Source organism: Sminthopsis crassicaudata, chromosome 2, assembly GCF_048593235.1.
Source record: "Sminthopsis crassicaudata isolate SCR6 chromosome 2, ASM4859323v1, whole genome shotgun sequence".
NCBI classification, from domain to species: Eukaryota; Metazoa; Chordata; class Mammalia; order Dasyuromorphia; family Dasyuridae; genus Sminthopsis; species Sminthopsis crassicaudata.
The window spans coordinates 122,337,654-122,352,020 of record NC_133618.1 but is presented as its reverse complement, the minus strand read 5'-3'; the positions used below and the strand labels follow the sequence as shown (position 1 = coordinate 122,352,020).

At 35.5% G+C, this 14,367-nt stretch overlaps 1 protein-coding gene across 1 annotated transcript; it reads left to right on the top strand.

The window, feature by feature from the left end:
* The first annotated feature begins 2,864 nt into the window (after positions 1 to 2,864).
* LOC141553261 (gastrokine-3-like) lies at positions 2,865 to 14,006 on the top strand. The gene is made up of 6 exons (XM_074285032.1): positions 2,865 to 2,921; positions 8,128 to 8,181; positions 8,376 to 8,504; positions 9,902 to 10,009; positions 12,501 to 12,642; positions 13,813 to 14,006. Exons 2-6 carry the CDS (start codon positions 8,179 to 8,181, stop codon positions 13,914 to 13,916), a joined length of 486 nt encoding a protein of 161 aa, XP_074141133.1. The 5' UTR covers positions 2,865 to 2,921; positions 8,128 to 8,178; the 3' UTR covers positions 13,917 to 14,006.
* The last annotated feature ends 361 nt before the right edge of the window (positions 14,007 to 14,367 follow it).

Here is a 14,367-nt window from a genome sequence, read left to right as displayed (position 1 = left end):
TAATAATTAAACTGCCTTAAACTAATTTCTATGAAGACTGGATGAAGTCATATTTGTTAAACATTTAATAAAATTATTTGTTGTTTTTAATTGTTTCAGCTATGTTTGACTCTTTGTGACCCCATTTGGGGTTTTCTTGGCAAAAATACTGGAGTAGTTTGCCATTTCCTTCTAATTTGACAATTGAGGAAACTGAGGCAAGCAGGGTTAAGTGATTTACCCAGGATTACACAGCTAGTAAGTCTCTGAGGCCAGAATTGAACTCAGGAAGATTATGTGATTTATTTCCCCAATGCCATGCTGGTATTAAGTGACAGAGGCAAGATTATCATTCATATTTTAAGACAATGTAGCTAGTGCCATTTCCTCAGTACTATAGCCTTTATGATTATCATCCAAGGTAGTTTTTCACTTTCCCTTGTTTTCTTTTAAAAATATTCTTCTGAGTTATGGTATTACCAGCATAGAATAGGGAATATCTGGTATGGGGGCTTCCTTCACCAATGCATACTGGCAACTCATCCGAAGGAGAAGCAAAATTACTTTCCAAATCATCCCACCATAGTTTGTACATAATGGTTTGCATGTTGTCTTTCTTGTCTGAGCTACTTGAAGTCAAGTACTGCCTTTGGTCTTCTTTGGATTCCCAGCACTTACTTTACAGTGCCTGGAAAGCAAGAGACACTTAAATATTTATTGACTTGCTGGTCAAACAGCTAATAGAAATCAGAGGAAGGATTCAAACTTGGTTTTCCTGACTCCAACACTGATCCTCTATTCACTATACCACTTTTTCTTTGGATTATTTAAATAAAATAAAAATGAAATCTACATTGTTAAGTCCTTACCATATCCAATCTATGAACATTCATCATGTTCCTCAATAAATATTATTTTCCAAAATAGCTAATGAGCAGAGACATTTAGGATCTTTGGGAGATTGAGAAAGATTCCAAAACTGAGGGCTACTACTTAAACATTTAGTTACAAAATTCTGGTAGAAAGAAATACTGCGTGTCTTAAGGAACTTCCTATTTCTAATACCAATTAATGTCAACTGCACCGGAACTGGCCTTTAAACTGGTTATGGCCAGAGCAAAATAAGGTATGCTACAGACACCAGAATCAGGACACAAACATCAGTTTAATTGATTTCAATCCAGGAATTCCCTTTGAGGAAATTCCCTCTATTAAAGTGAATATACCTCTACTTTGCCACATCTAGTTTTAAAGAGTTAACTTGAGGCACTGAAACATCAAAAGATTTATCCAGGATAAAATTCCTAGTTTGTGGTCAGCTAAGTGGTGTTCTGGATAGAGTTGAGGGTCTGGAGTTAGGAATCTAAAGTCAAATGTGGTTTTAGAAACTTCCTATCTGTATGACCCTGCACAAATCACTTAACACAGTTTGCCTCAGCTATCTCATCTATAAAAGGATTTGGAAAAGGAAATGGCAAACCACTTCACTATCTTGTCAAAAAAATCCTAATGGGGTAGAGTTGGACACAACTGAAAAATGACTAAATGACAAGAGCAACATACCCAGTTTGTGTAAGAGACAGTTCTTAAACATTCACTCATATTCCTAACTCTGAGGTCAGTTCTCTACTAGATTACTTCTCAGCCTTAAATTATAAATATTAATGAAATAAGTGGCACTGATCTCTCTCTACTTCTAGAGGAGTATAATAGAAACAATCAATATAAATTATATCTGCATCTATCTGCATATATATAATATATATATATACATACAAAATGATGTCATAGTTAATGTAAAAAAGCATCTATTTTAACAAATATGTTAATATTTCTAGACTTTAGACTTTTGCCTGATTGTTAGCTTCTTAAGGGCAAAAAATGTATAATTTCACTTTTTTTTCTCTCCAATTTTTAATACAGTCCCTGGGATTTTTTTTTTAAGCAGACATGATTTTAGCTGTATAGCCCAGAGTTCCCGGTGAGGAGTTTCTTTTTCTCTGTAGAGAAGTCTCAGAGAATTGGTTGGGACATTGGGAGGTTGTGAGTTGCTCAGGACACAAAGCCTGAATATATCCAAGGTAGGATTAGAATCCAGAGCATCCTGAATCTGGGAGCAACTTTCTAATCTCTATATTGGTGCTGTCTCCTCCTCCCAACCTCCTGCACTTAGTAGGACTTGAATGTTTGTTTATTGAATTAAATAGAATGTAATAAGTGGCTTACTTTTTCTTAATATTAAGATTTATTTTAAGCTTTATTGTTTTCATTTTGTGAGTGGAAGATGAGATAAAAAAAACAAACCACTCACATTCCTATAGTGTTTCAGAGTTACAAAATGTTTTTCTCACACAGTCTGGTGAAGACCATAGAACCATAAATTTAGAGCTGGAAAGGACTTTGGAAACTAATTCAATCCTCACAATTTATATATGAATAAAATAGATAATTAAACTCATAGATGCAATAGGTAAATAGAATAGACAGAGAGACAGAATAGACACACAGAAATAGATAGAGCATTTATTAAGTACTTGCTATATGCTGGACACTCTGCCAAGTACTGGGAATATAAACTAAACAGAAAGATTGCTCCTATCCTCAAGGAGCTTACATTCTAGTGCTAGAACAGATCATATAAAGAGGAGTTAAAAGGAGGAGGAAGATCCCCTTAAGATTCATCTTAAGGTAGAGAAAGAGGTCATAGACTTGTCTGGGTTTTGAAGAAAGCATAACTGGTATGAAGGCCTCCTCATATGGAAATGGAAAGGAAGTCATCAAAAAGCCCAGAAAAGCAGGGAAGTGAACAGAAGCTTGGTAAGAGTAAGTGAGTTGCTCGGGGCCCCACAACTAGTATTTTTCAGAGGTCAGATTTGACCCCAAGGCTTTCTGTCTCTGAGTCCATCCATTATCCACTATGCCCCCAAGCTTCCATAAGGAAGGTAAGTACTGTTATTCTCCTTTTACAGAAAAAAGAAATGAATGTTTGGGGAGGTGAATTAAGTTACAAATAGTCTCACAACTAGAAAATATTAGAGTACTTTTAAAGATTTTATTTTTGAGGGGGGAGGAGCAATAATTTGGTTTTATTATTTTGTTGTTTTAAACTGCGGGGATACTTTCTGTAAGTTAAACTAAAGTATAGATAAAATAGGCATGGCATAATTTCAGAAGACTGAGGAGAGTGGGAGAGTGGGGAGGGAAAATGATCCCCTCCATCCTTTGGATTGGCTCCTTGCCTCAAATCTTCTCACTCTGGTCCAACTTCCAGAAGCAATTGGTGGTTGGTCCCATGGGTAGAACGATGGTCCTGGAGTCAGGAAGTCTGTAGAGACCCTGTGTGACCCTGGCAAGTCAGAATTTCTGTCTCTCTCAGCTACAAAATGGGGGTTATAATGGTACTTCCTTGCAGGTGGTTGTAAGAATCAAATGAGATAATATTTGTTTTTTTTTTTTTTTAAGTGCTTAGCAAAGTATCTGGCAGATAGTAGGAACTACATAAATGGTTATTTCCCTTCCCATCAACTTACCCATCAAATTAATCTTCCTAAAGAGAAGATTTGACTGCATCATCCCCTTCTTCTCTCAGTGAGAGGAAATGGCAAACTACTCCAATAACTTTGCCAAGAAAACTTCCACAGAGGTCACAAAAATCAGATATGACTGAACAACATTAAATGCTTGTTGACTGAAGCATTGGGTTTCTTTAATCAAGAAGTAAAATCTTTATATACAGAATAACAAGAAGATTGTTAAGACAAACAATTTTAAATGACATAAGAACTCTGATTATTACCAAACAAGGCACTGGAGAATTGAAAATACAGTAAGCTCCCCACTTTCTCACAAAGGGGTGATGCAGAAAGCAGTGTAAGACAAGATTTTAAAAAATTTTCTGTTTGGTGTTTTTTAAAGACAGAATTAAAAGAGAGAAAAAGAAAATAAATTCCAGTAGCTCCAATCACCTCCAGGATCAAATATTTCAAAGCCCTTTATGACCTGGCCTACCTTTACCCTTGTAAACTTTTTTTTTTTTTGCCCCCCTATGTACTTTGGGATGTAGTGATGGTAGTTCTCCTGCTGTTCTTCAAATAAGACATTTCAAATTCAGATTCCAGGCATTTTCATTGGTTGAGCCTCATATCTGGAATTCCCTCCTTCCTCAACTCTGCCTTCGGACTTCCCTGGGTTATTTTAAGTCCCAACTCAAAAACCACTTTATATAGCAAGCTTTTTCCAGGCCCTCTAATGCAAGTGCCTTCCATCTATTCATTATCCAACTGATCCTGTAAATATCTTGTATGATGTATCTGCCATTTGACTGTAAACTGTCCAAGAACAGGGATTATCTTTTGCTTTTCTTTATAGCATAGAGCCTGGCACATGATAGGTGCTTATCAAGTGCTTTAAAAGTCAAGCTCAAGTGCAAACTATAGAAGGAGAAAAATACAGAATGAATGATCCAAAATAGATAAAAAATATCCAAGTCCCTATCTCAATCACTAATGCAGAATTTCATAGCTGATGGGGGACATACAGAAAAACAATGGTAGGTGACATAGTGGATAGAATACTGGGTCTAGAATCAGAAAGACTCATCTTTCTTAGTTCAAATCCAGCCTCAGATATTTATTAGCTGTGGTCAAGTCACTGAATTCTGTTTCTTCAGTTCCTCGTGTGTAAAATGAGCTGAAGAAGGAAATGGAAAAATTCCAGTATCTTTGCCAAGAAAACCCTAAAAGGGATCAGAAAAAATCAGACATTTCTGAACAACAACATTAAATGCTTATCGACTAATACATTAAGTTTCTTTAATCAAGGAATAAAGTCTTTGTGTATAGAATAACAAGATTGTTACGACAAATCATTTTAAATGACTTACAAACCCTGATTATTACCAAACATGATGCTGGAGGATTGAAAATTCAGTAAGCTCTTCACTCTCTCACAAAGGGGTGATGGAGAAAACAGTGTGAGGCAGGATTTTTTAAAATTAAGTTTATTTAAAAAGAAATAAAATAGAAAAAAAGAAAGACAGAAAAGGAAAACAAAACAAAACAGAACATTGTCATGTGCCCAGCAGACCATCAGGGAGGATTCAAGTTCAAGAAAGCATATATAATTGCTAGAAGGGCAGTGTCCAGTGCGAGCAGCTCCACTGTCCTTAGATAATCGCCAGGTGATGTGGAGAGATCCAGAAAGTGGTGAATGGAAGGGACCAGATAGGTTAACTGCCTGGGGGAGAGGGTTTGCTTGTATTTCTTCAGCAGGAGAAGGAATCAGATGGGTGCCAACGAGTCATATTCGCCTTGTCCATCAGAGAGAGACAGAAAAAGAGAAAGATCTCAAAATAAAGGAGAAGATCTAAGAAACATCTGACACTGAAAGAGCATGGATAATAAGAAGACTGTTAAAGAACTTTAAAACCAGCAGGAATCATTGGACTTCCTCACACAAGATGAGACTTATGGACATTTATAAATTTTCAATTTATGATTATTTGATTATGATTATGTTATATACTTCTAGCATGTGTTACATTACTGTTACTATGTGCTTATGTAATTTATGTAATTATCTGTAATACTTCCCATATTGATGGATTTATGTTTCAAGGTCATTTATGTAATTATCTGTAATACTTCCCATATTGATGGATTTATGTTTCAAGGTCATGACTGTCCTATGTTCTAAATCAAAAGAAAGGGGGAGATGTTAGGATTACTAAGTGAGAACTGAGGTTGTCTGGACAGTGACAAGGTGAGAATTCAGGTTTTCTGGACAATTACAAGGTGAGAACTCAGGTTGACTTGATAGAGGGGGCAAGCTCATTGGCTGGGGTGGTTCTTCCCAGAAGCCCTTGCATTATCCCACGCCCATTCTCTGGGAGGATAAAAGAGATAGCACTGGGCCCAGAGAGCAGATCGGCCTGGAGAAGGATAAGAGCTGGAGGAGATTCAGAGCCAGGATTCAAGAGAAAGACTCTGCATTGCATCAGGCTTGACGGGGCTCTCTGCAGGAAGGGAAGTCACTTCTCTGGACAAGAGTTAACAGCAACTACCTGGAGACAACGGTTCACTACAGGAAGAAGAATCTGTCTGAGAGATTTGAGTAGACACAGCAGATCTCTTCCCAAAGAGCGATCCAGCAGCTTCTAGAGACGACAGCTCGTTACATATAATAGTAGAATAAATTATATTTATAAGTATCCACCTTTTCTTTGCTTCCAAGTAGATCGTTCTTTTGTACTCTACTAAGCATTTTTTAAACTTAATTCTTTTTTTCATCTTTCATTCCCTCTTACCTCCCTCAAGTAGGCAATAGTTAGGTCCAGATATATTTAATACATATGTACATACACACATGTACACACACATACACAACCACTCATGCACATGCACATGCACTCATGCACACACAAACATATATACTTATACATTCACATCCAACAATAGATCCACACACATATCCATATATATACATACATAGATATACATGCATGCATATCTACATATGCTCACACACATATATACTTTTACATATGCTTAAATATCTGTATATATATACACACATATGTAAATATGCATCTAAAATGTTAGTGTGGCTGATATATAATGCAGATTTCTCTCTTGATTGAATCTTTGTTTGACTTTGTCTGAGATCTATGATTATTAGCTGTACTTTTTTTTCCCTAATAAATTCAACTCTTGATTCATGTTGTAGTATTTGTGTATATAGCTTTTTCTTATCCCTAGAAGCTCTTCTGGTTTAATTATCTTTAACTTGCCTTGCTATTACTTAACCTCCTGTCCCCCATGGACCTCTCCCTTGTCTTCTTTCCCCATCTTTTGCTTTCTCATCTACCCAATCCACCTTATTTCTTAATAGATTTGGGAGGGTGTTATGTCCTTCTTGGTATATACATAGTGTTGTCTAATTAACCCATTCTTGATGTGATTAGGTTTTCATAACTATGAGCCTTCCTCCAATGCCTTTGTGCCATTTCTTCCTCTGCACCTCATTTGTGTAACATAATTATTACTTTTACCTTTTCTTAGACAGTTTTGCTTTTGAGTTAGATCATACTCTACTCTACCTCAGTTTTTTTTGAATTATCAGTTACTGATGTCAATCTTAAACATATGGTATACATTTTCATATAAAAAACTTAAACAATTTGTCAATGTTAAGTTCCTTGAAATTAATCTTGGATATTGATTCTTATATGTTAAATTTTCTATTGAGTTTGGGTTTGGTTGACTATAAGTTTGTTGAATGCCTATTTTTTTCATTCAATAATTATGGATAATTTTATTGGATACAATATTTTTTGGACACAAGCCTAGTTCTTTTGATTGCCGGGAGAAAGAATTTTTTGTACATGGTCGATGTGGGAATTTGTTTTACTTAGCTATACATGTTTATAACAGGGGTTGTGTATTTCTTTCTTATTTAGTATGGGGTAGTATGACAGAGAAAAGGCAAATTTTCATTGATTGAAGAAAATCCCATTTAATTTTCAAAAAAATTGCACTTTCCCATCATATAATTTTAATATAAAAGTCTGTTTTTAAAGTCCCAGGACCTTTATCCTAGTGCCTATGTATTCCCAGGCAAATTACAACTCTCTCAGCTCAGTTTCCTCTTCTGTAAAATGAGATAATAGGACAGGATAATCTCAAACTCACCTTCTAGCTCTAAACTTTTGAGAGGACTATCCCAATGAGGTAATACCCTTTTATATTAAGGATATACATGACCCACATCAGATTCTCTTTTCTAGTGATGTTCCAGGAACTCTGGTAAGTAGGTTATTCTGTGAAAGCATTATGGGTTTGGGAAAAATGTCCTGAATGTGAGGTTGGAAGACAAGGGTTTGAATGCTAGCTACTTTCACTACTTATGAGCATCATGATTTTGGGCAGCTTATTTTTTCCAGTTTCTTTGTCTATAAAATTAAGGGGTTAGACTAAATGACTTCAAAGATCACTCTATATTTAAATTTTATTAACCAGAAACAATTGAGAAGACAGAGGTTTTAGACTTTTTTTTTTTTTTTTTAAAAGCTCTAAGGTCTGATTGTGATCCAAAGCAGAATCTTCTGTTTATTTGTTTTGACTTTGGTTTATGTTTTCTTTTCAATTATAGACAGTGATTGCTGCCTTTTTGGTAACATTCTTGACTCCATCCCTGGAAGAGATGGTGAGTTGCTATCAAGGGTTTTTGCAATGGTGTTTCTGAGAGTCAAGGGAATTCAAAACAATGCAACCCTTCTTACTCTCCCAATAAAGTGTATGAAAGAAAGAATTTTGAATAAATGCCCTTTTAAGGATCTCAAGAATATAGATCTCTATATTTGATCTCTTTAATGGTGCTCAAGATTTTGTCTTCTCTAGGACCAGAATCAACTCCTGAATAAAACCCATGAGGACCACAGCACCAATATCAATATCCGTGGCAGTATCATTCTCATTCATGACACTAATCCTTGGAGTGAATGGGATGCCATATTGAATTACAACCGTGTAAGTCATAAGCCTCAGTAGCACAGGATTGGAAAAACCTGCTCTTGGTCACTGTTCAGTTTTATTTCATTATTTCATAAGAGAGTAATAATGTGGCCAGGGTTGGGGAGGCAACACAACACAATTCATAGAACTGACCTCTTCTGTGTTTCTATTTTGCAAGCTTGTTGTGAGGATCAAATGAGAAAATATATATTTTTGGAGATCATTTATTTATTTTAATAGTATTTTGTTTTTCTAAATACATACAAAGATAGTTTTCAACATTCATCTTTGCAAAACCTCGTGTTTCAAATTTTTGAGAAAGTATTTGTAAAGCTCTTAACATAGTTTCTGGCACATAGTAGGTATGATATAAATGCTTATTTCCTTCTTTTCTCCATTTCCTCTTGTGTGACTTCCTGGCACAGTAGGGAAATTATTGGTTGAGTAGTTAGCAGCTTGGTTATAAATCCTGGGTTTGATATCCTCTATTCTAGAACAAGTCATGGCACCTCCAGGCAGTCCCTAAGGTCCATTCCAGCTCTAAGATCTATGATCTGACTGCTACTAAGTTACCTCTTTAAGCTCCAGTTTTATCTTTTGTAAAATGAGATGGCGTTGGACTAAAGTCCAACTTTAAGGATGTCTGAATCCTGTGAATTTGAATTTGTGAACACTGATGGGCAACTCATCATCACTTAGAGAAGTTAGTGAAGCTATCCTGGTATAATGGAGAGAACAATGGGCTTGAAATCAGAAAATATGAGTTCAAATTCTGGTTATTGTTATATAATTTTTGTTAGTAAAATAGAAATTGTAACACCTATGCTGCAGGATTGTTGGAAGGATCAAATAAGATAGCTTGTGCTAAGCTCTGTGGAAACCTCTACAAACTATGCAAATATCAACTATCATTATTAGAACATCTTTAGGAATTGGCTTCTCTCTCTCTCTCTCTCTCTCTCTCTCTCTCTCTCTCTCTCTCTCTCTCTCTCTCTCTCTCTCTCTCTCTCTCTCTCCCCTCTCTCTGTCTCTGTCTGTCTGTCTCCCTCTTCCTCCACCTCCCTCCCTCTCTTTCTTCCCCTCCCTCCTTCCCTCCCTCCCTCCTTCCCTCCCTCCCTCCTTCTCTCTCCCTCCCTCCTTCTCTCTCTCTCTCTCTCTCTCTCTCTCTCTCTCTCTCTCTCTCTCTCTCTCTCTCTGTCTGTCTGTCTCTGTCTCTATCTTTCTCTGTCTCTTTCTATCTGTTTGTCTGTCTCTCATATGTACGTATGTATATAAACAGCCATGCCAGGACTTTTCATATATATTGGTCTTGAGGAACAATTCCTATTTTAATATCATATCCAGTTAGAATGAACTAAGTTCAGGACAAAGTAACAGCTTTTACTACAAACCTCTTTATTGGGTTATTCAAGGGTTATTTGGCTGCCAAACTGTTTAGCAAGAAGGCTTGTGTGCTAACCAAGATGGACAAAGTTATGTTCCCCAGTCTGGAAGTACTCCACAAAGCCTTGGATAAACAGGTAAGGGAGCAGTGCTGACCACCAAAGAGTTCTTGATAAGAGCTATGTTTACTGCAGGATAATATTTCAAACAGTTTGGCAAAAAAAATTTTTTTTGTATTGTCAGCATCACGTACAGTGTCTTACATATACTTGATGCTCAGAAAGGGTGATGTAGAAAGAGTGAGAGACTTGGATGTAAATCCTATGTCAGGCAATTTTACTAGCTGTATGACTATGAACTCTCTGAGCCACAGTTTTTATTATCTGTGAAAGAAAAATAATATTCTTTCAACTACTTACCTCTGAGATTATTATTGGGAAAATATCTAGTAAACTTTGTGGTAGAGTCATTTCAGTCATGTTTGACTTTGTGACTACATTTGGGGTTTCCTTGGCAAAGATCCATGAGTGGTTTGCCATTTCCTTGAGGCAAACAGGGTTAAGTGACTTGCCCAGGATCACACAGCTGGCAAGTATCTGAGGCTGGATTTTATTTTAAGTCCTCCTGACTCTGGGGCTGGCACTTTATGCATTATACCACCTAGCTCCTATTTGTAAACCTCAAGAATGTCACAAAAAATGAAGTTAATGAGAATTTCTGATATTAATTGTTACTAATGTCAATAATAGCATCTTGCTGTCCTGCAAAGGATTTATGAGTGCAGTGATCCATTTGGGACAAAAGATATTGATTATGATGACATTTTACATTATCAATTAATTTAGAAACATTCATTTTATCATCAATTGATTTTTGAATGGTAAAGTAAAAAGAACTTTGAACAAATCTACCAAATGACCTAGAATATGTAATAATATAGGCCTTTTTAGTAAACTTATGGAACTCAAACTAATTATCAATTTAACCCTCTCATTCTCCAGATCAGAACTCCTTCACCAGGCCACCACTCCCCTAAAGGTACCATTGAGATTTAGGACATTCAATTGACATACACTTTCTTTTTAAAATTTTTATTTTGTTTCCAATTTAGAGAACAAAACAAGGATTTCCATAACACAGGACAATAAAAAGATGATTGCATATGAAACTGAAAATTTATCATATCCATCTTGCTACTCCCTCCAAATATACAACAAAGTTATCACATAAACTTCTTTTTTCATTCTTTTCTTCTCCTCCCCCCTAGAGATGGCCATCATTATACACAAATAGGTGTGTATGTATAAAATCATTCTATACATACTTTATCAGTTATTTCTGATTGTAGATAGCATCTCTTCATATATCCTTTATTTTTAATGTGTATTAAAATGACTTAGTTGTTCTTAAAACAATATTGCTTTGATATTGATTCTGCTCACTTCACTCTTCATCATTTCGTGCAAGTCTTTCCATGCCTTTTTAAGAATAATGAACTCATAATTTCTTATAACACAGTAATGTTCCATCACAACCATACACTATAACTTGTTCAGTTATTCCCCAACTGATGGGCATTCCTGAAATTTCCAATTCTTTGCCACCACAAAGAGAGTTGATATAAATATCCCATTAACAGTCAAAGTTACAGTTACTACTTGTGAATTTCCCTTCATCTTATTTTTATTCACAATTTTTTCTCCAAGAAACAATGACTCTAATGATTTAATTGCTGTGCCCATACGTATGGGTGGAAAAAGGTGGGGAAATGTACATATGTTTGAATGGCAAATCAGATGACATGATAGCCTGGATGGATTGAATGTTAAGTCAAAGGATGATGTCCAGAGCCAGATAGATAGAGTAGGCTAAGTGGGTTGGTTTATAATTGATCAACAGTCATAACATTTAGGATGTAGCAAAAGAGTATCCAATTTATACATTTATGAAGTGCTTTATAAATGTTATCACTAAATTATTTTAAAAAGCAACATACAATTATTTAGTAAGTGTAATAATATAAAATATAGTATAAAGTAAAAAGTATAGTATAAAGTGTAACAATATAAAATATAGTATAAAATATACTATAATGTAGTCATTGAAGGGGTATGCCCAGAAATAGAAGCTCTCAAAAGACTTAAAAACAGAAATACAGATAGGCAAAGAGAGAGACAGACACAGGATAGATAATCATGGATCAATGGTATCACTTTAGAATACTTCAGGGAACCAAAAAAAAAATCATACTACATTTTTGCAATTCTAGTCATAAATAAAAATTTAGTGTCTTGGCTTGTGCTCTATAGCCTGAATCAAGGCAAGTTGAAATCCAAATTCAGCCTTTAGACTAAAGTTTTCTCCTCACTGCTATAAAGAGAACATTCATTGATAGATCACTTCCATATGCAACTTTTCTCATCTGTAAAAATGAGGAGGATGGACTGGATGGCCTCTGAGATTCATTTTAGCTTGATATCTATGATATTACAATCCTGTTGCTGGGTGACCTTAAGTTAGTCCTTTGCGGGATACAGCTTGCTTATTTGTGAAATGAAGATGTTGGACAAGGTGATCTATCAACAAGATCTCTTCTAAGTTTAAGTCTTAAATCCTATTTACTTTCAGTTATCTAGGAATTATGGCTCCTCACAAGGTCTCACCTACATCATTTTACCCCCTCGGATTAAAAATGTTGCTCAATATGGAAAAACTATCACTGATCTGTGTAGAGGGGTTCCTGCATACTTTGCACAGCAACACATTGAGGGTGAGTCAATTTCTTTTGTCTCATGAGGGATGATTTTAGTTTTGGAAGGTTTAGAGAAAGAAACTATTTGGCATCCACTCACAAAGACTGATGCTTGTAATGGAAATAGGTAATGAAAGAAGATTTTGTTAATGTTCAGTTATGTCCAACTCTCGGTGACCCCCTTTGGAATTTTCTTAGCAAAGATTTTGGAATGGTTCACCATTTCTTTGTCCAAAAACTCATTTTAATAGATCAGGAAATTGAGGCAAACATGGTTAAGTGCTTTGCTCAAAATACACAGTTAAAAAGTATCTGAGGCTGGATTTGAAGTCAGGAAGATTAGTCATCTTGAGTGTAGTGCCAGCACTCTATGTACCGTGCCACCTAGCTGCCACAGAAAGAACATGTAGGTATTTAAACCCTGTCAGTCATATAATGACTCTTTTGAGCTCTAAATTCTGTGATCATTAAGCATTTAAATGGTATGGGCTCAGGGGTATGATAAAAAGGAACAGAAAGAAGGAGTGATGGGATGTTGAAAAATTTTACCTTCAAATTTTGCCAATGGCTCTCATTGTTCAGGAATTTTCGATTCTAATTCCATAATTCTTTACAAATAGCCATGAATTTAGCACTATGTTCCATTAAGTAACAAATTTGTCTTGACTTAATTTTTAAAAATCTGTGTAGGGTAGTGATTCTTAAAGTGTAGTCTGGTAAACTTGGGTATTCCAAAGACCCTTTTAGAAAGTCCATAAGGTTAAAACAGTTTTCATGATAAGATGACATTTCAATGTCTAACATGGTAAATATCAATAGATATATAAAAGCTCTTGAAGGGGGGCCTTCAATAATTTTTAAGATTATAAAGGTATCCTGACACCAACATATTTAAGGACTATTGATGTAGGATATTTCTGATATGGAAATATACTCCATTAATAACCTACTTGTAATTTATAGCCCCAAAACAATTGCCTGAGATATTTGGAGATTAATTGATTTTTCCTAGAATCACACTGACAGTATATAATGGAGGAATAACTCAGTTTTTAAAAAGTTCTATGCATTAAACTGCATTGCCTTTCATGTAACTTATATAACATTTAACTTGGAGGTCATTTAATTTGAAGGTAGTTGGTAGTGAAGTGCTTTCTTCTTTTAACTTGCGTTTCTTTTTCCTTAAAGGCACTGCTCTGGCACTAAATCCTGAATCCTGCTTTAGAGCACAAATTTTTGCAAACACCTATAGTTTTGGCATATCCTTCTGTGGGGAGATTCCAGGTCTCTGATGAGAATAATTTTCAGTTACTAGATGGCTGGAGCACCTGCTTGTTTGCTAAGGAACCATGGTCCCTTGCTTCTCAATGGAGAAGCTGTTCTGCCTCTACCCTGGAAACCAAATTTTAGGTTTCAATAAAGTAATTTTAAGAAAGTAATATAGTCTACTTTTTTCTTCAGAGTTAAAATGGAAAATGATCTTTGTCATGTTGTTATATCAAAGTTACTTATGTAACAACTAATTATAATTAGTTCTTTGTCTAACATTGCACTGTTTTAACAGAGGAACCCTGATAAACTACACTACTTAGTTTTAAAAGATGTAAATGGTTGTATCCTATCCATGCTAATTGAAAGATCATGAAAAAATGAGGAAAGTAGCTCAAGATTGAAGAATGGCAAATGTTATCCTAAAGTTTAAAAAAAGAGAGAGGAAAACAAAGTGAAAAAGCTGACGGCAAG